Source organism: Pteropus medius, unplaced genomic scaffold, assembly GCF_902729225.1.
Source record: "Pteropus medius unplaced genomic scaffold, Ma_sr-lr_union100, whole genome shotgun sequence".
Lineage (NCBI taxonomy): Eukaryota > Metazoa > Chordata > Mammalia > Chiroptera > Pteropodidae > Pteropus > Pteropus medius.
Genome location: NW_024350924.1, coordinates 11,902,736 through 11,926,282, shown reverse-complemented (window position 1 = coordinate 11,926,282; position 23,547 = coordinate 11,902,736). Strand labels below are relative to the sequence as shown.

General features: G+C 57.6%; 2 protein-coding genes across 6 annotated transcripts in view; one reads left to right on the top strand and one right to left on the bottom strand.

The window, feature by feature from the left end:
* Positions 1–9,984, top strand: part of CELF3 (CUGBP Elav-like family member 3) — a 17,575-nt gene extending 7,591 nt beyond the window's left edge. Inside the window, exons 3-12 of one of the 4 annotated variants that reach the window (XM_039841629.1) lie at positions 2,968–3,016; positions 3,423–3,548; positions 3,639–3,718; positions 4,725–4,868; positions 5,012–5,153; positions 5,382–5,531; positions 5,859–5,924; positions 6,133–6,666; positions 7,255–7,392; positions 8,966–9,984. In XM_039841629.1, coding sequence (XP_039697563.1) covers positions 2,968–3,016; positions 3,423–3,548; positions 3,639–3,718; positions 4,725–4,868; positions 5,012–5,153; positions 5,382–5,531; positions 5,859–5,924; positions 6,133–6,666; positions 7,255–7,382 — 1,419 coding nt within the window. In that variant the 3' untranslated portion in view covers positions 7,383–7,392; positions 8,966–9,984. Of the gene's footprint in view, positions 1–2,967; positions 3,017–3,419; positions 3,549–3,638; positions 3,719–4,724; positions 4,869–5,011; positions 5,532–5,858; positions 5,925–6,132; positions 6,667–7,254; positions 7,393–8,965 lie in introns of all 4 variants that reach the window. The other 3 variants (XM_039841628.1, XM_039841627.1, XM_039841626.1) reach the window with 3 other exon arrangements.
* Positions 9,985–14,077: 4,093 nt separating this feature from the next.
* SNX27 (sorting nexin 27) overlaps positions 14,078–23,547 on the bottom strand; it is a 60,932-nt gene continuing 51,462 nt past the window's right edge. For both annotated transcript variants that reach the window (XM_039841622.1, XM_039841623.1), the window contains exons 9-12: positions 19,364–19,513; positions 18,917–19,045; positions 18,486–18,545; positions 14,078–17,644 (exon numbers count right to left, since the gene is read on the bottom strand). In XM_039841622.1, coding sequence (XP_039697556.1) covers positions 17,597–17,644; positions 18,486–18,545; positions 18,917–19,045; positions 19,364–19,513 — 387 coding nt within the window. In that variant the 3' untranslated portion in view covers positions 14,078–17,596. The remainder of the gene's footprint in view (positions 17,645–18,485; positions 18,546–18,916; positions 19,046–19,363; positions 19,514–23,547) is intronic.

The following is a 23,547-nucleotide window of genomic DNA, read 5'->3' as shown; positions in this document are numbered from 1 at the left end:
CGTGTGTGTACAGCATGTGTGCAGTGTGTACAGTGTGTGTGCAGCATGTGTGTGTGCGGTGCGTGTGTACAGCGTGCCAGCTCTTGCACAATCATGTTGGCAAGTCCTTGCTGTCTAACCCCCACGCCCTCCTACTGCAGATGCTTCTTTAATGGGGTCATTTAGTCCTCTCTCCTTTTTTCCCCTCTTCATCACCCCAGAACCTGGAAGGTGCCACCATGTTAGGGTGATGCTTCCGGCCGCGGAGAGAAAGAACGGGGCTGGGCCTGTGACCGTCCAGCCCCATTTCCTTTTCTCTCCCTCTGCCACAGGTCCCTGGATCCTTCCTGCGGGCAGGGTGTGGCCTCCTGGAGGAGGTGGCCTGAGGCACGCCCTCTGTCTGGCCTGCCCTCCCCCCTCTGCTTGGGCCAGAACTCCGCTATGGGGACACGGGTCCCTTGTCAGCCTCTGTTGGGCGGTGGACTCTGGCCTCACGGAGGGGAGCCAGGCACAGTCTGGAGCCAGGAGTGGCCGGGCACCAGGCCCGTGCAGTCAGGGGGATTAAATGAGCTCTTCTTGGAAGTGGGGTCCTTGCTATCGGTGAGGACGAGGGCCTTACAAGTGGCCATGCTGGTGGAGGGGGGTCTCTGTGATACCTGGACAGACTATAAATAGCCCCTTCTTCTTTGGGAGGCCCCCAGGAGGGCTCACCACCCAGCAGGCGGTAGCTAGGGAAGAGAGGCGCCCAGTGCTGGGTTGCCAGGTAAACAGGGCCCGGCTGGACTCAGGGGAGGGGGCAGGTGTGCCTGAGCTGAGCTAACTAACAAAGGCTGAGCTCCCCACAGGAAGTGCCAGGCCAGGAGGAGGAGGCTGGCACTGGGGCACCGGGGCCACCGAGGGAGGCTGCCTGGGGGCCGGTGGGGGGGAACCTCCCATCGGCGTGGTCTGTGCTGTGGTCTGGACGCTCGCGTGTGTCTTTGCGTGAGTCCACGTCAGCCGTGGATGTGTACTGATGGGCTATTTTTGTGCCTGGGAGCCTGTGCGGGGAGGGGCAGCGTCTTTTCTCTCTGGGCCCAGGTTTCTCCATCCCCAACTAAACGGCAAATCCCCAGGGGCGTTGGGAAGCGGGTAGTGGCAGGCACGAGAATTCCCCGACACACTGCCACCGCGCCCTGGTTGCCTGTGTGCCTGCGAGGGGACGGTCTGATTGCTCGGACGAGAGTACAGGAGAGGAGGGTGAAAGACCAGGAGCCTGAGCGGCCGGCCCCCCACCCCCTGCCACACGCACACGCACACGCACACGCACACGCACACGCACACACTCCCGAGATTGAACCTCAGATGGGATAATCCCAGATTGGTGGAGGATAAAGCTGGGGGAGATTGGCCGAGGATTTGTGTGGCTGGTACCCTCTCCCCCACCAGCTGCTCTCAGATCCAGAGATGCGGGTACATGGAGAGGGGGACCACTGAGGTGGGGCTTAGACTTGATCCAGCCCAGGACTCCCTGGCCGGCAGAGTCCAGCCGGACTGGCTGGCACGTGCTGCGGGGGAAGGGGTCCAGGGGAGAGGCGGCTGGCGGCGCTCATCTCTGCCCTTGACTGTTAAGTGGTGACAGCTCCCCTCGCTAGAACACCACGCTGGGATAGCCTGGCTCCAGGTGGCTCCATCCAGCCGTTGTACAGATGGGGCAGCTGAGGCAGCTGAGGCCCAGAGGAGAGAAATGACTCGTCCCAGGTCCCCCGGCGCGTGAGTGGCAGGGCCCGGCCCGGAAGTCCAGGGCCTTCCCCGAGGGTAACTTTAGCCGCACCCTCAGCACCCTGGTTTCTTTTGCTAACTTATGATTTTTGGTCCCTGGAACTAGGGCTGCCCCACGGACAGATGAGCGGAGGGGCCAGGGCGGCCCCGGGGGTCAAAGTCCTCGCAGCGGAATATTTTCAGACACGCGATGCTGAGTGCCCCCTTCCCTCTCCGGCTCCTAAGATTCCCCGCCCCCGCCCTGCCGGAGTCCCCCCCATGCTCCGGCCAGAGCCCGCAGAGCGGACCCCGGGTGCCGGCGCGTCCCCTGGAGCCGAAGGCAGGGCGGCGCGGCGGGGGCAGGGAGAGGGGCGCGCCCCGGAGCACTTCCGGGCGCGGGGAGGACCGCGCTTTGGAGCTGTCCTGGCTGCGAGGCGCCGAGGGTCTGACTGGAGGAGGAAGGCAGGGGACAGGATGGCCCCGCAGGGCCTGCTCCGCGCCGCGCCCTCCAGAATCGGGAAGCTCTCCCACCTCCCAGCCCCCACCAAACCCTCCCCACCCGGCATACCCTGTTCCCACCCCCCCACTCCTTCTCGGGTGTGTGGAGCAGCAGAAGTGATGACGTCACCACGGTCGCCAGGGCGACGGGGACGGATAAATCAGGCTGAGTGGGCGGTTGCCATGGCGCGCATTCTCCCGTTGCCACGGAGACTGGGCATCTGCTCCCTTTGTGCTGCCCGAGTGCCTTCCCCCTAGGGTCAAGGGGTGTAGGGGGGCAGAAGGAAAGGCAGACACACCTCTAGGGGTCAGAAGGAAGTTGGGGCATCTGTGGGGTTCCCTTCAGTCTAGAGTCTTCCCGGGGGCCTCCTGATGGGTGGCCTCTGCTGCGCCCACTGTGTAGAACTGAGGCGGCTCTTGCTGAACGGCCCCACAGCTGGGCTGGCTCAGAACCTGGGTGCTGTGGGCAGCCCCACTGTCCCCCTAAGGAGAGCAGCACCCGACCCTGGCCAAGTCGTCTGGGGCCCCGCCCGGCCGGGCACCGTGTCCCATGAGTGCCCTCTCCTACACGCCCCCTTCCCAGCCTCTGACCCCCGGGCCCTACACCTTCCCCGCAACCAACAGTCCAGAGGGCCGGGGAGCCTCGGGGCCTGGGCCTCTCTGCCTCCTGCCTCCCCGCAGGTCCCGGCCCTGGGCGGGCTCTCGGGGGCTTCAGAGGAGGTCCCCAGCAGTTGCCTTCTCTTCTCTCCTTAGATGAACAGGCCGATCCAGGTCAAGCCAGCCGACAGCGAGAGCCGAGGAGGTAGGTCCTGCACCTCTGGACTCAGCCCCTCGCCCTCAGGCCGCAGGCCCCGGGCCTGGAGCAGCCGAGTGGCAGCCTTTCTTGAGGAAGAAAGTCCCAGTTCCGAAGGGTTCCCAGTCAAGGCGGGCAGAGGGGATGTGATCCAGCCCATCACAGAGATGAGGCCGGGAGTGACGGCCTTCAGAACTGGGACAAGCCCTCTGTGTAACCGCGCCCATCCCCAGCCATCACCCCCTTCTCGCCCGAGAGCCTTTGGTCCCCAGGGTCAGGGGACTGTCTGGAGCCCTGGGGAAGAGCAGAAGGTAAAGGGTGGGGTTCCTGCCTGTCCCAAGCTGGGGCAGACTGGAAAGCAGACAGGAGGCACTGAGCATGCCGCCCCCCCCTCTTGTGCCCTGTTCCCCAGAAGACCGGAAGCTCTTTGTGGGGATGCTAGGGAAGCAGCAGACAGATGAGGACGTCCGGAAGATGTTCGAGCCGTTCGGGACCATAGACGAGTGCACTGTGCTGCGAGGGCCGGACGGCACCAGCAAAGGTAGCCGCCCATCTGGTTCCTTGGGCAGTGGGGACTGGGGGGCCCCGGTGGGGCACTCACCCTTTTCCTGCTCCCTCTTGAACACCCTAGGCTGCGCCTTTGTGAAGTTCCAGACCCACGCCGAGGCCCAGGCGGCCATCAACACCCTTCACAGCAGCCGGACCCTGCCGGTGAGCCCTGCTCTCGGGCCTCGGGCCTCCGCAGCCCCCCCGGCCCCCCGCCAGGCCCCCCCCAGGCCCCCTGCCAGGCCCTGGCTCGGCCATGGAGGCCCATTCAGATATGGGTCTTTGAATTCGCTCGGAAATAATTTTCTGGCAGAAGAATCAAACCTCTTAGGGACACCTTCACGTTTCAAATGACATCTCCCTACCTCTTATCCCCTGTCCCTGTCCCCATCTTTCCGTCCAAATGCCTCACCCCTCCCCTCCTGCCTCTGCCACCCCTCAGCCCTCCCCTTCGCCTCCCACCTTCCCATATGCCCTGCCCTCACTGGCAGGTGACACTTGCTTAGAGGCCCCACGTGCCCTCAGCACACATGAGCTGTAGGTCAACTGACTGCACTGGTGGGGGCCCCCACAGAGCAAACCCCTAAACTGAAACTAGCTGTCTTTGGAGGAGGCGAGTGCCCCCTAACAGAGGCTGGGCAAGCCCGTAGCAGGGACTTGCCGGCCAGGACAGAGGACTGCTGTCCAGACTCTAGGCTGTCCAACCCTCGCGAATGTTCTGGTTTGGTTTTCACCTGGTGCATGCTGATGTTAAAACGTGAGGCTGCACCCTCTAACGTCAGGATTGGGGTGTGGGGGCCGGAGTTGTGGTCAGGGGGTGAGGCAGGGGGAAAGCGAGACCGGCCTGAGCTTAATTAAACATCCTCTGTGGCCGATCCACCCTGAGGACCATTTCCGGCTCCAAATCCTCGCGGAGACGCGGGGGTGCCCTCTGCATTCCCGGACGCCCGTCCCTCCCCAGGCACGTGACTTCACGCCCTTCAGCCTTTTCTAGTCTTTTGCACATCCCGGCACAGGGGGGGAGGGTGGGATGAAAATCTCCCCGTTTGGCACGATGACAGCTGCCCTGCCAGAGGCCGAGCCACGAGTGGTGGACCCGAGCCAGGTCCCAGGGCTCTGGGGAGGAGAGCCCCGCTCTGTCTCTCTGACCGCATGGGGGGCCCATGCCCAGGGTGCCTCATCCAGCCTGGTGGTGAAGTTTGCTGACACGGAGAAGGAGCGAGGCCTCCGCCGGATGCAGCAGGTGGCCACCCAGCTGGGCATGTTCAGCCCCATCGCCCTCCAGTTTGGAGCCTACAGCGCCTACACCCAGGCCGTGAGCACTGTCCCCCCCATGCTGGCCCGGCTGTCCCGTCTCCTCCTGGCCTCCCGTGTCCCGTCCCCAACCACAGCTGGGCGGGGAACCAGGCCAGGGCGCAGGGGGCCTGGCCCCACCTTCCTCTCTCCCCCTGCCCCCAGCTGATGCAGCAGCAGGCGGCCCTGGTGGCAGCTCACAGTGCCTACCTCAGCCCTATGGCCACCATGGCCGCCGTGCAGATGCAGCACATGGCCGCCATCAATGCCAATGGCCTCATAGCCACCCCCATCACCCCATCCTCAGGTAAGGCCCGGGCAGGGCTGGGCTGGCGGGAATGGGCCAGGTCAGGGGAGCTACGGCATGGCGGGACGGGAGGGGGCGCAGGGCATGGCTCGGAAGCCATGGGGTCCGGGGCGGGGTGCAGGGCTCAGAGCGGGGGTTGCGCCCTGCCCTGCGCCCTCGCTGCTGACTGGTTCTCTGCGTCTGCGTGTCGGCTCCTCCGCTCTGTGTCTGTCGCTCTCTCCCGGCCAGGAACCAGCACCCCTCCCGCCATCGCTGCCACGCCGGTCTCAGCCATCCCCGCTGCCCTGGGGGTCAACGGCTACAGCCCTGTGCCCACCCAGCCCGCCGGGCAGCCTGCCCCTGATGCTCTGTACCCCAACGGGGTTCACCCCTACCCAGGTGGGGGTCTCTGCTGCCCGCCCATGCCCAGCCACCGGCCATGAGACACGGTCCCTTTCTAGGCTTGGGTTGGTTACAAGGCCTTTCTCCTGCTCTGTCGCCCAGGGCGGGGACGTTCCTTCTGGTCTCAGCCAGGGAAGCTGAGGCGCAGAGAGGCAAGGGCACTTGTCCAGGGTTGCACAGCCGGTCACAGACTCCAGTCTCACTGATGCTGAGCTCTGCCCTTCCCTGTGCTCTGTGCACGTCCCCCTCTCATGCCACCCACGAGGCTCCCCTCCCTGGCTGCCCGGCCTCTGCTCTGCGCTCACAGCCTGCTGCTCTCCCCAGCCCAGAGCCCCGCAGCCCCCGTGGACCCCCTGCAGCAGGCCTACGCGGGGATGCAGCACTACACTGGTGAGGAGCCGCCGGCCCGGCCCGGCCCACCCGCCCCAGGCGGGAGGGAGGGCGAGAGGGCAAGCGGTCCAGAGGCTGGGTCTCGGGTGGCTGCCGGTCCGTGGGGGGTGGGGGGTTGGGGGGGAGGGCGGGTGCAGGGAGGGGGCCAGGGCTAGCGGGCCGGGCCGGGGCATCTCTAGCCGCGTGAGCTCTCTGTCTCCCCACCCAGCAGCCTACCCGGCAGCCTACAGCCTGGTTGCGCCTGCGTTCCCGCAGCCCCCCGCCCTGGTTGCCCAGCAGCCCCCGCCGCCCCCCCAGCAGCAGCAGCAGCAGCAGCAGCAGCAGCAGCAGCAGCAGCGGGAAGGTGCGGCCTGGGCGGCCCGAGAGCCTCGGCGGACAGGGTGCCCTGTCGTGGGCTCAGGGACTCCCTCTCCCTCGCTCACAGCCCGGGCCCCGGCCCCATGGGTGGGGAAGGAAGCGAGTGGTGGCTGGTGCCCTGGCCCACGCGTTGGGGGCGTGATTGGAGGGTCCCCCCCGGGCCCTGCTTTTCCAGGGCCCTGGCTCCTTGAGTCCGTCCCCCAGTCACTGTGCTCTGCCTTCTGTCTCTGCTGCCACCCAGGCCCTGACGGCTGCAACATCTTCATCTACCACCTGCCCCAGGAGTTCACCGACTCAGAGGTCCTCCAGATGTTTGTCCCCTTTGGCCACGTCATCTCAGCCAAAGTCTTTGTTGACCGGGCCACCAATCAGAGCAAGTGTTTTGGTGAGAATACGCTCTAAAAGATAATTGCCAAACTCTGAAAGAGGACAAGGTCTGAGACATGCGAAGTCACTTATGGTTGCCGTGGGCCAGTATCTGGAATCCAGATTGTCCAAGAGTCCAAAACAACCGTTTCCCACGCACCCCGCTGCGGCCCGGGCCTTCTCTCCCTCCAGAAACCTGCAGCCTCACCTTTTCTCCATGAGCCCTCACCTGGCAGAGGCTCAGGAGGGGGTGTTTGGTTTTCAAAGGCGAGGCTGAGGGAGTCGGGCTTCGTTGCCTTTGGGCCTCGTCTGCAAGGCTGCTCGGGGAAGAAAGGGAACATTCTCGTCCCCCCTGCTGCAGAAGTCATTAGGGTCTGAGACAGGTGTTTTCAACAGGTAGGTTCAGAACCAGGCTGAGAAAGGGGCCGCCCCTCCAAGGACGCTGGGGCGCGAATGTCCCAGTGTGCGCGTGCGCGTGCGCGGTGGGCTGGACTCGCTCACTCAACCCGTCAATCAACAGCTACTGGGCAGGTGTCTGGGCCTGGAGGCGGCTGGGTGGTGCGCTGACAGGCGGGGCCGCGCCGGCCTCACGCCCCTCTCCCCTCAGGCTTTGTGAGTTTCGACAATCCGGCCAGTGCCCAGGCTGCCATCCAGGCCATGAACGGTTTCCAGATCGGCATGAAGCGCCTCAAAGTCCAGCTAAAGCGGCCCAAGGATGCCAACCGGCCCTACTGAGGGCCCCCAGGTGGGTCCTGCTGTGACCTCCCCAACCCCCACACTGCGGCCAGCCCCCTCACTCCGACTGCCCCCTCCAAGCCCCGACTCCGGGCGTTTGTAGCAGGGGTCTGCCCCTTCTGCTGATTTTCAGTCATTCGAGTTCCTGCCCTCCCTCGCCCACACAGACACAGACAGACAGACAGACAGACAGATTCACACACACACACACACGATGCTGCCCACAGAGAGCCAAGTTCTCAACATTCGTCCACCCCTCAGCCTCTGACATCCATACAGTCCGTCTGGTCAGTGTCCGTGTGTCCGTGTGTCCGTGTGTCCGTGTGTCCGTGTCTCTCTCTCTCTGGTTTTCCTTCGAGTTGGAGTGGAATTAGGGGAGTACGGTTTGAGGACTGAGGGGGCTGGTTTAGGAGGCTGGAGGGTACTAGAAACACTGGTTTCTGGAATATCTGTTCTGAGAAGTGGGGACGTCAGCTCCTTGCCGCCCTGGACTCCAGGTGATTTTCTTATGTGGCAGTGGACCCATGGGACAGTGGAGAGTGCGCAGAACAGACTGGGGGGAGTCCCCACCTCGGGCCTCTCGGGAGCAGCTGTGGCTCAGGTGGAGGCGGCTGACATGCTGGACAGCCTGTGACTCACCTCACGGGTCCCTCCACCCCATGCCCGCCACCGCCGCGGCCCGCGGCCCAGAGCCCTGAGCTTCCGTTCCTTTTATGTCGTTAATCTCCTTTGGACCAAACCCCCGAAAAATACAACCAAGAACACACTAATGTTTTCTGTTTCTCCCTTCCAATCTTGGCTGCTAATCTCCCCACCCTGGGGGCCCCCAGCCCAGGGCCCGTGTCCATTGTCGGCAGAAGCCCCCATCCCCGGACCCCTGCTCCGGGCCCCTGTAAGTCGCATGGAACGAGCGTGTTGTCTTTGGAGCCAGTTGTTTGTTATTTGGGGAGGGGGCCGCGGAGGGAAGCGCCCCCCCGGCCCAGGCTCAGGGCCGGGGGCAGCTCGCGGGATGTGCTTGGTTGACAGTGGTTGGTGACTGTGGTCTGTGTTCTGTGCATTTCTCCCTGGCTTCCTTCGTTCCTTTCTAAAAAGGAATGAGCACTCCCCAGGGGCCAGGGGCTCCCCCAGAGACCCCAGGCCACGCCCAGCCCTGGGCCGCCCGGGCCTGCCCCGCCCTCCCTGTGGATGCCCCCTGCTCTCTCTCCAGGTGTCTGTCCAGACAGGCACCTGCCTCCTCCTCTCTGAGTTGCCTCCACCTGCCTGTTCGTTGTCTCATTCTTTGCCTCTCTCCCGCTCCGTCCCTGTCTCCGTCCTTCTCAGCCTTTTTCTCACGGGCTGTTTTAACGATTTCCTTCCTAATGTCTTTGGCTTCTTGTATCATCCGCCCTGTCCCTCCCTCTCTTCCTTCCCCTCCCCTGGTCGAATGGCTTGGGGGGCGGCCAGATGGTTCAGTGTGGACTGAGGCCTTTTGGATGACCGGCCTCCCTCAGCCACCCCAGCCACTTCTCCCCACCCCCGGGGCCTGTGACCTGCACTGGCGGCCGGCTTCCCCACAGCTTCACCCGCGTCTCCTTCCTCCGCAGGTCTGGAGACGCCACAGGAAGGGGCGTCCTGCCCCCTCTCCCCACGACTGGTCCCAGCCCTCTGCACACCTGCCCTGGGTCTTGCTTGGCCTCTGTGGCAAAAGCTGCTTCGTGGCCCTGGGGGCTCAGGACAGTGGCCCAGTCCCACCACCCGGTCCCTCCCCGAGGGCCTGCCTCCTCCCAGGTGCCCTTTTGGCCTTTGTGAGGGAGCAAGGGACAGGCTCGAAGGCTCGGGGTGTCAGCCTTCTGCTGGGGCTCCTGTGCCCGGCGTCCCGCGCCCAGCTTTCGCACTCGCCTCCCCAACCCGGGGGCCCGCTGTACCTGTGCAGCTCGGAGAGGGCAGTGGGGGCCCCCACACGCTCCCCACCTCGCCCTCGTCCCAGCCTCTTCCCCACTTTAGGGGGTTCTCAGAAGCTGGTTCCCACGCTCCCTGCCACCCTCAGCTAGAGGTAGGATGTCCAGCCCTAAAACTCACTGCCTCCCCCAAGGGCCCCCTCCAAGGAGGTGTGGGGGAGCCCTGAGGGCTGCCTCTCCCGTCAGCCACAGAGACCCTCCTCCTCCTGCGAGGAAAAGACCCCCCTGAGCCCCTAACAATGTTTACAGTCTCTGGTGGTCCCTCCGTGTCAACGCCCCACCGGCCACGCGTCACCCAGCCCACCGGCCGGACGCTGCCATCTCTCCTGGGGGTTTAGACAATGTTCCCCTGGATTTTTCTCTCTCGATTTCTCCCTTTGCTTTGGGGGTAACTGGGTATTTGGGAGGAGGGGTGTGGGGAGGGATAAAGGGGTTTATTACCTGATCATTTTCTTTAGGAAGAGGTTTTAGGGCAAAGAAATGGGGTGGGGGTGGGAGTGGTAAGGGAGACGGGGAGTCAGTTTCAGACACTTCTCTATGCTTAACTTATTTATTTATTGCATTAATTTACTTTTAAAGAGTTCGTCTTTTCTGTCTAAATAAAGAAAAAAGTTTAAAAGCATCAAATAAGAGTCTTGGAAGGCTGAGGGTGGGAGTCTGTGCATGCTGAGTGGGGCTGGGCAGGGCGGGAGGAGTGGAGTTTGGGGGGGCTGTCGGGAAGGGCCGGCCCCGCCTCTGAGCAGCGTCCAGGCCTTGGTCACGGCCTCCCAATCCTACTCTTCCGCCCTTCTGTGGGGCTTCATTCTGGAATGCTCTGCAGAGCTGGCGTGGAGGGAAGCAGGCTGCAGCCTCTCCTGCCCAGCCCTGTCCCTGAAGGCTGAGGACTGGCGGCCTCGTGACCCACACCCCACTTCCCCCTCGTTCACGTGGGTGAGCTGCCCCAGTGCTCGGCCAGTGGGGACGCTCGGAGCCGACTGTCCCGGCACCATTAGGAAGCACTTGCTCCGCACGTGCAGCTGTCCCAGCCCTTCCCCTGCATTTCTTCATCCAGGTGCGATTTTGTAGACAGGAGGGTACTTAACTTACCCCGGCACGAGGCTCCTAAGGGGTGGCTGCGGGAGTCGGGCCGTCTGTCAGACTTCCAAACCCATGACGCTCTCGCCTCACGCGATCCCAGGAGGCACGAGGCGGGCTGCCCGGTGACCCCAGCCAGCAGGTGGCCCGCGTGAGCCCTGAGCGCCCTCCATCTCCGATCCTCCTTGCTGAACCGCTTCGGGGCTGGGCTCGGGGCTCACACAGATGTAGTCTTTGACACGTGGGCCATTTGCTTCTAGGCAAGTACCTGTCACCCATCTTCATTACCTTCCTGCTTATTACATCCACTCCCCTTCCAGGCGTGATCTGGCCTCGGGCCAGGGACGCTCTGTGAGAGGCGCCGCCTCCACCTCACACGCCTGCCTCCTCCTAACCTGCCCCGAACTGGAACAGTTAAGAAGAGAAGCAACCTGTGAAGTGTGACAGAGCCCTACCTGTGGGCACTGTCTCGGGAGGAACAGCCTCTCGGGTCGGTGGAGTCAGGGACGGGACCCAGAAGGGAGCCCAGTCAAGACCCAGATAGAGATGTTTGGGGGGCGGCGGGGGAGGCAGATGTCAGCGATAGGAAGTGTCTGTAAGGACAGGAGCTGGCATGAGCATTATCAAGTTCCCGAGCTCTCGTGGTGGCTTCTGAAGTTTGTGAGTCAGGACACAAAGACGGAAGGCGGGTTTTAGACCAAAGGACATCTCCCTGAGTGGCTTTTTGGCCGGCAGGTAACAGGCCTGGGAGGTGTCCTCTTTCCCGGCATCCTCCCGGATCTCAGGCAGCCCCTCACACAAACACCGAGGACATTTATTGTCTGTCGCTGCTCACTGCTGTCCCCTCTCCCCACAAGGCTGCAGCCAGATTTTCTCCGGAGAAGCAGCAGATCACTAACGTTGGGTGATGGCAGTGGAGTCACAGGGGCGTGGGGGGGAAGCGGAAGGACTCTGGGGCAGGGATTTTTCTAGGTCCTTTGACAGCAGAACGTAGGAGGCCACCTGAGACGGAAGAGGGAGCTCCTGGCTCGTCTCTAGTATGAACACAGGCTTTTCAGGTATCACGTCAGCTTCAGATCTAACTGGAAGGTTCTGTCAGCTACCGTCTCTTTGGAGCACAAGACGCCTCAGTAATAAAATGCGACAGCAGAAGAAATAAGAGATGACGGCAGGGTCCCCCCACTTCAGGCCAAGCGAGAAGAGACTCGGCACGTTTCTTCTAAAATAACCAAGTCCCCGCCCGCACGTTAATGGCAGCATGAAGAGAAGGGGGGCTGGGGAGGGCACAAGCGTGGGGCGGACAGGTAGCAGCCGGGCTGGGAGAGGCCTCACCGTCACAGAGGAAAGACTTAGCCAGACATCTCACCAGGGCTGTGAGAATGTGGCGGGGGAAGCCTTGGATCATTCCCGCCATGCGCTCCCATCCCCTGCCTATATTTTTAGGGCTTTGAAGTGCATAAGCTCCCTGTGAGGAGGTCCCCCATTTCCTTCGGGTCGGACCCTGTGGCATCCTGAGAGCCTCAGCCTCTCTGACTTCCAGGGTTTCCCTTGGCTTTTAATTCTCCTGCTAAAATGTCAAAGCTGACGGGGACCCCACTTCCGGCCGAGCCTCATTCTCTTCCCCTCGTCCCGGAACTCGAGGCTCCTGCTGCTTGGACGATTCTCATTCTCAGGCCTCCCTTCGTCCATTTCCCTCACTCGCCGGTCCGCTGCCTCGTGCTCCCCGTAAGTGGGGTTCTCCTCCGACGTCCTGCACCCTCTCATCTGCTCAGAGAAACGACTCCAGCTGTGTCTCTCAGCTCCCTTTTCTCCTCCTCCCCTCGGACTTCTCGGGAGCGAGGCGCCAAGGGCCCAAGCGAGCCGAGCTCTGACTCCACCGCCTCTCAGGTCTCACATCCAAACCAACTCGGCGCCTCCCCCAGCTTCTCTAAAGCACTCGCCGATCTGCGCGTGTCTCCCCCTCCACCGCCATCGGCGCTGTCCAGGCCGCCCTGGCCCCGCTGCTCGCCCGCAGTGTCCCCGTCACCTGCCTTTGCACCTCCCCTCCAACCTGCTCTCCGCGCCATCATCTCCTACGAACGCATCCACGCGCCGCGTCCCCCTCACCCCAACCAGCGCTCAGAGCATCAGACGAGGAGACGCCTGCCAGACAGCTGTACCTCCATTTCCCACCCATGCCCAAACCATATTATTAGGTCAAAAGCTAAAATGTTTTCTCCCCCAAAGTTTCAACTCTTAAATATTCCTATTTTCTAGTCACCTAGACAAGAAACCTTGGGAGTCTGTTCTCCACATACATTCAGTGTTATTAAGCCACAAAAGATTTCACTTCCACAATTTTTCTCGTATCTATTTCCCTCCTCCCAATTATCACTGCCTCTACTTATTACTGATCCTAGCGCTCTCTTGACCTGTATATATTCTGAAACATCAGTGTATCTAAACCGCAGCTAATTAGGAAAAACGAAACTTCTCTGGTTCTTTTTTTGTAGAGCACATCGCATTGGCATTCGAGGCTCTTCAAAGCCTTGTCTTCCATTTTATGCCTGCATCCACCCCGAGTTCTAATCGAATGGGACTGTCGGCGTCCATCTGGGCCAAGCTGATCCCCCATCCTCTCGTTCCCATGACTAGTGTCGGGCACACGATGGCTCCATATTCTGTTGGACACCTTCTTGCTGGGAATCTGCTCGCCCCAAACGGCTCACCTGCAACACTGCTTTCTCCGTGACGGTTTGGTCGCCTTGATCCAGAGGACGTTGTCCCTCTGGTGGTGCTTGTGGCACCTGGACCCCCCAGGGCCGTGCAGCGTGGCTGGCTGTCTGTCAGTCCCGCCGCGGACGGCGGAACGGCCCCTGCTTCGGGCCCGTAGCGGTGTTCAGTGCACATGTGGCTGTTAAGTGCTCGCTGACTTCCACGCTCGTGATTCCAACTCCAGAATTCCACTTCCTGCTTCTCTGTGGATTCCTTCCTCGTCAAAGGAAAACAATGCTTTCCTATCAGGATGGTAATACCGATCAGATTCCAGTTACTCAATGCTGAGGGCCAAGGCCAGACGATGCTCCTCCCACAGCGGCCAAACAGAACGTGCACCTGCCCTTGCTCTCCGGTCTTCAGTCCAGGAACGAAAGCAGGTGGCCAGGGTGAAACGGCCAACCTGACACACACACCGAGCTCTCTGAGCAGGCTGGGCTGCGACCGAGGACCACGCAGAGGGCCAGTCTCCAGGGAGCAGGCGCTGGGCACCCTCGCTCCAGGCTGAGGGCACGGGAAGGACCACGATCCGAGTGCTTGGCCCTGTGCCGGCACCCATCCATCCAGATTCCTGAGACGTCTCCTGAACTACTTGGAAAATGGCAAAGTGTACACATGTGGCTGGCGGTGGGTTGGGGACAGTGCCAAGATCTGTCCCAAGGACTCTGTCGGGCTCTATCTGCATAAGGCCAAGGGGGAGGAGACCTAAGGGAGAAGGAGGGACTTTCAAAGGAGCCACCCGACAGGGGAGGCCAGACCAGGGGCCTCTCCGCCCCGCCCCTCCTCACCTGCTGCCTCCCAGCCGGTCACTCAGCAGAGCTGGGTAGGCGTTGCTTCCCGTTTTCAGGCTGATCTAACTCAAACCTCAAAGGTCCCTCTTTACTTCTTCCCATACAACCCAAAGGATTTGCAGTCTAGGAAACCAAAGGATAGTTTCATCAATAAATCAATTTATTTAAAAGAATATGTTACAATTAATTACACTAAGTGACATTACCAAACAATTTTAGAGTGGTTAGCTCTAGAACAAGGAATGAAAGAAACACTGTTAGCCATTATGGGTCTTGTGTATTTTCTCTTCACATTTCTTCAATCACAAATAAAAAATACAAGATACTGCAGTGAAAATACAATTAGAGTTTCTCTCAAATAAATTAAAAGTGTGCATGGTCTGGGAAAAACTGAAGCCCAGCTCACTGGCTTAAAAAGGGGCGTGACGTAAAACCGGTGTCCAAGTTAGCAGTCAGCCAACCGCCTCCACCCCGTGGCACCCCCCTCTTCGGTTCTGATACCCCCAGAGCCCCAAGCTTCCCACGCACCTGGGTCACTGCTGTCGTGGAGCGAGGCCCTGGCACCTGGCACACCGTGCCGGGTGCAGACGAGGGGGAAAGGAGGCGGAGCTGGAAGATGGGGCGCTGATACACACACCCCACCGCCTCTGACTGCTCGACCACATCGCCCTCCCTCTGAAAGGAAGCTCACGTGACGAGGACTCTGCGAAGGGACCCAGCAGTGGGCTGAGTCCAACAGACCCCACAGTTTCTCCCACTCAATCACCACGGCCGGAGCATGATAGCAAGAGGCGGGCTTCAGACCAACTTGGACCCGGACGTGGCCCCCTTTAAACTGCCCATGCACTGGCAGAGTCTGAGATGAGAGAGGTGCCACCTCCCGTCAGGGCCCTACACTGCTGCTCCGAGCACTGGGTTTGGAGCTGCAAGAGGGGGTCGCCCAGAGCTACCGGCCGGGGCGACTAGGGATGAGACCACAGGGCCAGGCACGGGGATGCTGAACTCCCTGAGAGCTCCGTCTAGGCCTGGGAGTTGCCCTGAGCACTCACGGGTGCTGAGCTTAGGCCTTGGGCAAGGGGAGGGCAGAAAAATGGAGGGCAGAATGAAAACACAAAGGGCAGAGCGCCCAAAGCACGGCCCAGGGGACCGGTCTGGGCGCTGTTTTCTCCTGATCCATGAAAAACTCGGAGCTCTTACCAAAGGGGCTGGAAAATGAGCGTGGAGCAGGGACAACAGACCTGGGAGGCGCTGCCGCTCTGCTGGGCCGAAGCAGGGGGAAGGGGAGCCCTTCCGCTTCCCAGAGACAAACTGCAAGGAAGCCTCCCTGGGCAGAACCCAGGACCAAGACAAGAAGTGGGGTTCAGAGAAAGAAGTGGGGAGCGGGGGAAGGAGTGTCATACTAGTACGGCTTCATGCAAAGAAGAACCTGGCCCCCTGGAGTGCGCCACCTCAGTGACTTTGCCCGTGACCCCCAGGGCCTCCCCCCTCCCCCACCGAGGGCAGCTGGGGGCTCCGTCGGGGTACGGCCTCCGGTAGGGGCTCTTCCTACACAGGTCCCACCAAGAGCCCTCCCACCGACAGGGCCTGCACCACGTGACTTCACGCCACAAAGTGACAGAACAGCACCCACCCTCTACGAGGGCTCTCCGCCCCGACCAAGGGCGTCCCCACGAGGTCTGGAGGTCAGCACCTGGGCTGTCGCAGGGCCTTCTGGATTTGTTCGTTCCTATCCCACCCAAGGGAATGGGGACAAACTGCTGCTGGATTTTACAGCTTGAGCAAAGCTGGGGTCAAAAGCATCTTTAGTATTTGAGGTGGGAAATCAACTCTCTCCAGGGTCCTCTGGCTCATTATTAAAGTCATTTAAGCCAAGAGAAGTCAATCCCGCGTCACAGCTTTCGAATCAGAGATCACTCTCTGCCACTCTGATCATTCAGCATTCTGACACTTTACACTCTGGGAGTCCACCTGGTTTGGAGAAGGGGGAGGAGAGAAGGTTCCCTGTATGACCCCACACTCCCCTGGGGCCAACGGCTGCCAGGATGACAGAGTGAGAGAAAAAAAAGTGGCCTCACCATGATCTGTGAAAACGAGCTACAAAAGAAGAGACTTCAAACCACCTGAGCACTGCTCAGTGGACGTGACCACAGCCGACGGAGGCGGCCTCCCCGTTAGACAGAGCGAAAGACGCCGAGACGGCGGAGAAGGGAAAAAGGCTCGATGATGCGTTCGGGTGCATCAGAGCCTGACTCAGAGCTCCCGGCCCAGAGCCGGCCGGGGAGGCCGCCCTGCCCGAGCCAGCCTGGCCCTGGGCGCGCAGCGCTCAGGTCTCAGGTCTGACTGCAAAGCCAGGCAGGAGATCCGTAAGGGACAAAACGATTTCCCTTCAGTCTCCTTTCAACTGAAAGTCGAGACTCAAGCTGGATAGACCACATCTGTACTGCTCCTTCCTGGGCCCTCGGCTGGCTCGGAGGGGCTACGGTTGGGATGGCACGAACCACTGGCCTATTCCGGGTTTCCCCAAGGCTTTGGGGATACTGTCGGACCCCCCCGCACAGCTGTTTAAGAAAGTCACCGGGAGCGTGATGGCTGGTCATGGGCGCTTACTGGTCAGGAAGTGGGTTGGGAAAGCTGCCGACCACAGGGCATTTCTTGCTTCCTTCCCCTACCCAAGCCCAATCTTTGTGCCTAAAGGCATCAGCTTTAACTCTGGTCCCTAGAGCTATCCCTGCTTCAGAAGAGGCAGGAACGGGAAACTGCGACTATGAAGTGTTTCAGGCTCCCGTGGCGTCGGCCACCAGAGCCGACCGTCCCCTCCAGGAGGCAGGAGGATGTGGGGTGTGGCTGGAAAGCCACGGGTGGGAGAGCGAGACGGGCCGGGAAAACTGTCTTGGATTCGAAAGGCCGCACCGAGCCCTCAGACCCCCGCCCGCCTGCAGCCCCGCTCCCGAGAGGCACCCGCCCTCCCCAAGGAACTACGCGCCTTGCTCCTCAGACTCTTCGGTGACCCACGAGCCGGAACCTTCACTCCGTACAAAAAAGGGGCAAAAAAAACCCAAGCAGGTTGTAAACTTTTCGAGTCCTTCACGAGGAGAGGTATTTTCCCTGTAAAATATTTTTTTCCTTTTTAAAGTTTGTTTCAAAATAAAGAGAGCAACAGAGAAGTCATGAATTCTAGTGAAAGGTGTGTAAAAACACAAGCTAAAAAAGGTACTGCCATCAATATGAAATTTAAAAAGAAATATATATATGTATATACGTGCAGCTAATTTGCGTATATATAGTTTTTACATACATACATATATATGTCTGAACAGTGCAAATGGGTGGAGTTCATAGTTCCAGTTTCAAAAATATGGTGCGAGGAGAGTCCGTTGGCAGGAGGCCCAGGCAGGAGGACAAGGACCTCTGGCGTGTCGGTCGGGCCGCTTTCTTTCCCTAGCGTGACTCAGTGGACCCCGGGTGCGGACCGAGCTGCTGTCCCCCACCGGCTCAACTCCAGAGACGCGGAATTCAGAGGGCTTATTAATAATATTTAGTTGGGGCTTTTGAATATAATGACTTTTCCTTTTTCTCGTCTTCTGTGTTAATGGTTACTCTGTCTGACATGGGACACGGAAAGGGAAGAGGATGAAGGTGAAGGGGGGGTGAGGAAAGGCTAGGTGGCCACGTCCCTCTGCTGTGACCTTGCCGTCTGGAAAATGTTCTGAAAGGAAAGACAGACAGGAGTCACTGGGCGGCCTTGGGGGCGCACGTCGCCCCTACCTAGAGACACACCGCAGACGGGGACAGAGTGAACGACTGCACGACGGGGTGTGACCGCCCGTTCCCGATAGGACTCCCATGTGGAGTCAGCCTTCACCACAGCTGGAAGCGCCCCAGACGTCAGGGCCCTGGCTCAGCCTTCCTGTTTGACACATGAAAGAACATGGGAAAACTGGGCTCCAGGGAGACTGATTTGCCCGAAATCTCAAAGGAAAAAAAACTGGGAGAGAATCCAGATCCGGTTCCGAAGCCCGACGCCCTCCCCACTGTGCCGAGAATGTCTGTCTCCACGTTCTGACTTTTCCTGCTGAACCTCGGAAACGTTTTCTTTGAGAGTAAGTAGCTAATTATTCAGGACCTTCAAACTCTGCCCCGGCGCTGGCGGGCACTGCCAGCAGGGGCAGGAACCCGCCCACACTTGTGTATTCTGGGTTGGCCTGGGCTCATCCGGGAACAGCTAACGCTGAGACCCGCTGCCCTGTGGGGTCGGGACCAGCGTGGAGGGCAATGACAGAAGCCAGCAGGAGGGTCCGGGGAGTCATGAGAGGGGGCAGAGCCACTGCCGCCCTCCAGACGAGGAAAGAAAGGGGTTGGGCATTTTACACGGCCAGTCAGCATCCAGAGGCCAACCTCTGGACCAGTACGCCAGCCCCCAGAGAAAGCCAGCCTAACTAACAGTCCAGGGGACACGGAGGTGGAGGGGAGGGTCCCGGGTACTTGGCCGTTGGCCTGTATGTTTTAAACGAAGATGAAAAATCCGATTCATGATTGTTTAGAATTACCTCTTTTCTCCATTTGAGCTCACAGAACACCCTCTCGAAGCATTCGTGCATGTAATTGAACTGGGAAAAAAACAGAGCAACATCACTGACTTCTCAAGACCAGGCACCACAGGCCGTGCCCTTGAACTCCTGCCCCCAGCCACCCGACCTTCCCAACCCGCTCCCCAACCGCTCTACCTAAAGAAAACCCTGCCGAGCCCAAACCCAGGCCTGGCTCCTCTCCTGCTCTCTAGCTCCTTCTAGTGGTGACTGTGAGTTGAGCGGGATGTGAAAGTGCCGATCCCAGCCCAGCCTCAAGCGAAGACAGAGTTCAAAGGGGTTCAGATTTCAGGACCACTGCTATCTCTACAGCTCCCTCTCTGCATTTAGGTTAAGGAGAACTTCAGGCCCCATCTACTTTCCCCAAGCGTGCTTCCCCGTCCACCACTCACATATGGTGTGAAGATTTTAACCCATCGAGGCTTCTTCTCCCCTCGTGCATATTCAAAACAGAAGGCCATTCCTTCTTCATCTGTGTCCCACCGCTGCATCTCATCCCACTCGAATGCTATTACCTGGTTCTAAACAACCGAGAACAAGAGGGTAAGTCTGAGAAGCGGGAGCTGGCGTAAGACCGGGCAGCGGACGAGAAATGAGTGATGTCCGCGTCGCTTTGGGGACAGGACTGTGACGGAAGAATAAAAGGTGGTGGAAGTGAGGAGGGGCAGGTGTGGGTCGCTGCTTGTTCCCTTAACCGGGCAAAATGGTTCTGACTTCACTCTGCTACCGCCACCACGCCCCCACCCCCGCCCAGCAGGAACGAAAACGCAGCAAGTGAGCTAGTGTCCCAGCCCCGTGTGCCCGGCCCCGGCCCGGCCCGGCCCGCGCCGAAGCCTCACCTCCAGCTGGCCCTCTTCGGTGCAGGCGTGCAGTTTAAAGTGCGTGATGCTGATGGCGGTGATAACGTGCCCCTTCCTCCTGGAGTCGCAGGCACAGTGGGGGAAGATGATTTCGTTGTAGCCCTCACAGGTTCGTAGCATGTTGAGGTACTAGAATCAAAAAGGGAAAATGGTGTTGCCATGGAACTAAACCACCATGAAGAGCCACTCGGAGGCCGCAAGAGAAAGAGCAGAGAACCCGCTCACGGGACACCTGACGACCTTGCCTCTGGTCTCACGCCCGTCACTAAGCTGGGACAGGACTCCGAGACAATCCTTTATCCCACCTCCAACCTTGCCCATTTCTCTCATTAAAAAAAAAGAGGAAACACAACAAAGCAGGAAGAGACCCTGTAACCTCAGACGAGAAGGGAACTCACGATGCCACCAGTCTGGCCCTCGCTGGACCTGAGGGCCGGGGGTCGAAGCTCTCCTTTCAATTAAGGAAAGAGGGCTGTTCCTCCTCACCTCTCTGCAGTCAAGACACAACGATCTCCGTGATGCGGCTCATGCTACCCCAATCTCATATTCATAAATGTTTAGGCTGACTTTTATTTCAAATCTGGTCATTTTACAGAAACCCAGAGTAACAAGAGATTTGCTTAAGGCCACATAAGTGGTACAATGAGGATCAGAAGACAGGTTTAACTTCTTGGTCACTGAGCCTTTATCACCAACTAGTCCCCAGATCAGCCCCACTACCCACCGGGTCTCCTTAAAAAGCATCTGGACCAAAATCAAGTGACATATGTGATCCTCACAGGTACAATGCTACGAAAGACTAAAAATGGAATCTCACCATTTACAACAACATGGATAGACCTAGAAGGTGTTATACTAAGTGAAATAAGTCAGAGAGAGACAAATACCATATGATTTCACTCTATGTAGAATCTACGGAACAAAATAAGTGAACAAAGAAACAAACAAACAGAAAGAGACTAATCCAAAGAGGTCTGTGAACTACTGAGTCTAACTTAGCTCGCCATTCTGCTGTCCGTTCTCCCCTGCAGCTGAGGCTGGCCTGTCACTCAACTCCCGATTTTGAGTTGAGAGGAGAGAGGGTAAAAGACGCGTAGAAAGCAGAGTAGAAGAGAAACAGCGAAAAGATGATTTAAAAAAACTCATGGACTCTGACCTGGTTTCCTCTCAGGGACTGCCTGGGAACCAAGCCAACAGTGTAAAAAGGGAAATAATAATAGTACCTACATCAGTTATTCACAAGCATTACAGTATTTAGCAGAATATTTAGTGCATAATTAGGTATTCAATAAACAGTAGCTTAAAAAATAATTTTAAAGGCTCTGTTATCCTTAGCCAGAGGGCTCAACTATTTTCTCTCTCAAGAATGCCCTGTGAAGTGATAGATATGGAAACTAACTTTTCAGAACTCCAGGGGGAAAAGCACAAGAGGGAGGCAGAAGAATGGCAGAAAGCCGAGGGCTGCCGCAGCCGGGAGCGGGCACGTGGGGGCTAAATGTGCTGTTCTTTCGACTTCATATACTAAAAAATGTCTATAATAAAACGTTGGAAGGCAAAGAAGAGGGTCTTGCAACCAGACCGCCAGCACTCAACCCACGCGTCCCCCTAACAGCCATCGGAGACTTGCTACATGCTCAATGAGCAACAAGTTCTGCTCACAGATGCTTAGGACCTCTGCCAAAGCCAGTGGGTGTCGCACAGCCTTGCGACTAGTTTGCTTGCGTCCTTCAACAAAAATGACTTATGTACAACATGTGTCGAGAGTTCTCTTCTTCCAGAGGTGTCATCACTGTTTTAAGAAATATTTGTTATGTTCCTAAATGGGAGTTTTACTACATAGATTTTTTAAAAGAGAGAAACATGCAGACCAAGGGAGGGATTAGGGAAAGACCTCGGAGGAGACGTGGACTCTGCCTGTCCTGAACTCTCCCGCTGTGACCTTGCAGAAGTTGCTCGCCCTGGGGACTTCCCCTCTGCCATCTGGAAGTAAAGGACACTGCTGCCACTCTCTCTCTCATCTTGGATGGAGGGAAAAACATCTGCTTTGGAGCCAGATAGAAATGGGTTCAGATCCTAGTTCCACGTCTGATCTCGGGTGAGAATCTTCCTCTCAGACTCCGCCCTCCTCTGCAGAGGGGGGACTGGGAGGAAAGGGGAGTCTCAGGTCAGGCAGCGATTCTCAGCTTTAAGTGGGCAATCTCTACATTCCTAGGTGTGCGCAAAGTGTAAAGAGACGAGACATTTAAAGTTTTACATACACCCACAATTTCCAAAGGAAAAGTGAATTTTTGTTTTCAAACAGATTTATGGTAAGGGTGTAGCTATATATTTAAAACAAAACTGTCCTGTCCATTTTCCTTTCATATTAGATTGTGAGTACTTAAATATGTACCCTAAATTACCTCTCCTGATTCACATGCCACTTAGATGATGGCCCACATCAGGACAGAGGAGAGGAATGACAGAGCGTGGGACATCCTGTGAATGTTCAATACTTAACAAGACAGGTAAATATAGAAAGAGGACAGTTATTAAAGCAGAGACTCAGTACCTAACAGAACAGAACACTTTCGGCGAGTGGGTTGAGGTCCATTCTAGAAAGCTCTCTGTTCTCCCGAACAACCGGCCAAGGGTCAAACCAGGTCTAAAACTGAAATAAGGGCTCGAGAGGAACCTTAGGAGTCAACCCTCCCGAGCCCCCCGGGCAGTGATTCTGAAGCACCGAAAGTTTCAGCATCACCAGCATCTTCTGTAAAAATCTTCACGAAAACTCGTAGGTCCTCACCCCACCCCGCTCCAGAGATTCTGGCTCAGTAAATGTGAGTGGGGGTCCGGACATCTGCATGGTGATTCCCAGGACACTCAGCTGGGGGCTACACTCTAAGAAACACTGACTTTCACATTTACTGCCTTGTGTGAAATCACTAAAAATTAACGTTGAGAAACACTAACAGAAATTGATTTGTCAGTTCAATGATGGCAAAATCAAGCCACTCCAACATAAGGAAAACATTCCAAATGTCTATTTGTGTGCGAGTAAAAAAAAGAAAGAGAAAAAAGAAAATCTCTCCTAGGTGGTTGGATTCTCAACCATCCACATGTGAGATTCAATCTAACTTCGTAAATAAGCAGAAAACAAAAAGATTACTGATCGCACTGGGTCTTACAAACTATGGCACAGATATGAGCTGTCCTTGGTATTCAGAGAACAAGGAAACTTACACAAAGCTTATTTATCTACCAAGAACTCTGGAGCATTCTGTCAAGATTCTACTTGATAGCTGGCAATCTGAACATCCTCCTTTTCAGAAAAGAAACCTGTTGACTTGCTGAAGTTCTCACAGTGATGTGGCAACCGGTTATGCTAATTTGACCTAATCTTAGGCCCATCAAACACACTAAGTCGCCTTAGATGATGGTATGTAGACATAAGGGCTCCAAAGGGCCATCTGAGACGGAAGTTCCAATGTACTGACCTTGACTCCGATTCAGCTAATGCCTTTGAACACCAATCCTTGAGAACATGAAATTACATCTGTACAGAATTCAAACTCTGTGGGATTTTCTTTAAAATCTGACTATAGTGTTAAGGGGCCAGTACGCACTTGTATGTTGGCACTAAGTTTTCAAGACAAGAGAATGCCATAAATGTTTAAGCATGTTTTACACTCAGTTCCAGTGACCCATGGGGAAACATATCAATGTACCAATGCACCTGAGTTCTTAACTGGGTGACTATACGATTTAAACTTGAGTCTGAAAGTGATTTCATAATAGATTACTATGCTTGTTAAATTCAGATTTTCTATATTTTGCCCTAGAATAACCCAAACCTATTTACGTCTCCAGCACCTACCTGGTACTGTGCCTGGCACGCACTTGGTGCTCCACAAGTATTTCTGGAAGATAGTGTGCCTGCAGTACTGTGCGCAATACTAACCAGTACTGCATACTGGTATTGTCAGAGACCCTTATAAAATCATTTGATTCTGTTGGCTTTGGCAAAAAGAACTACTGCAGAGGTTGACAGTCCTTTAGTATTTGGCCCTTTTCACCAAGAAGATGCGGATGTGTTGGTCAGACTCATGCATTAATACACAGAAGACAATGCCATTATCTTAAAGAAAAGGTGGAAGTCGAGTTTTAAAATCCTGTCTCCCACA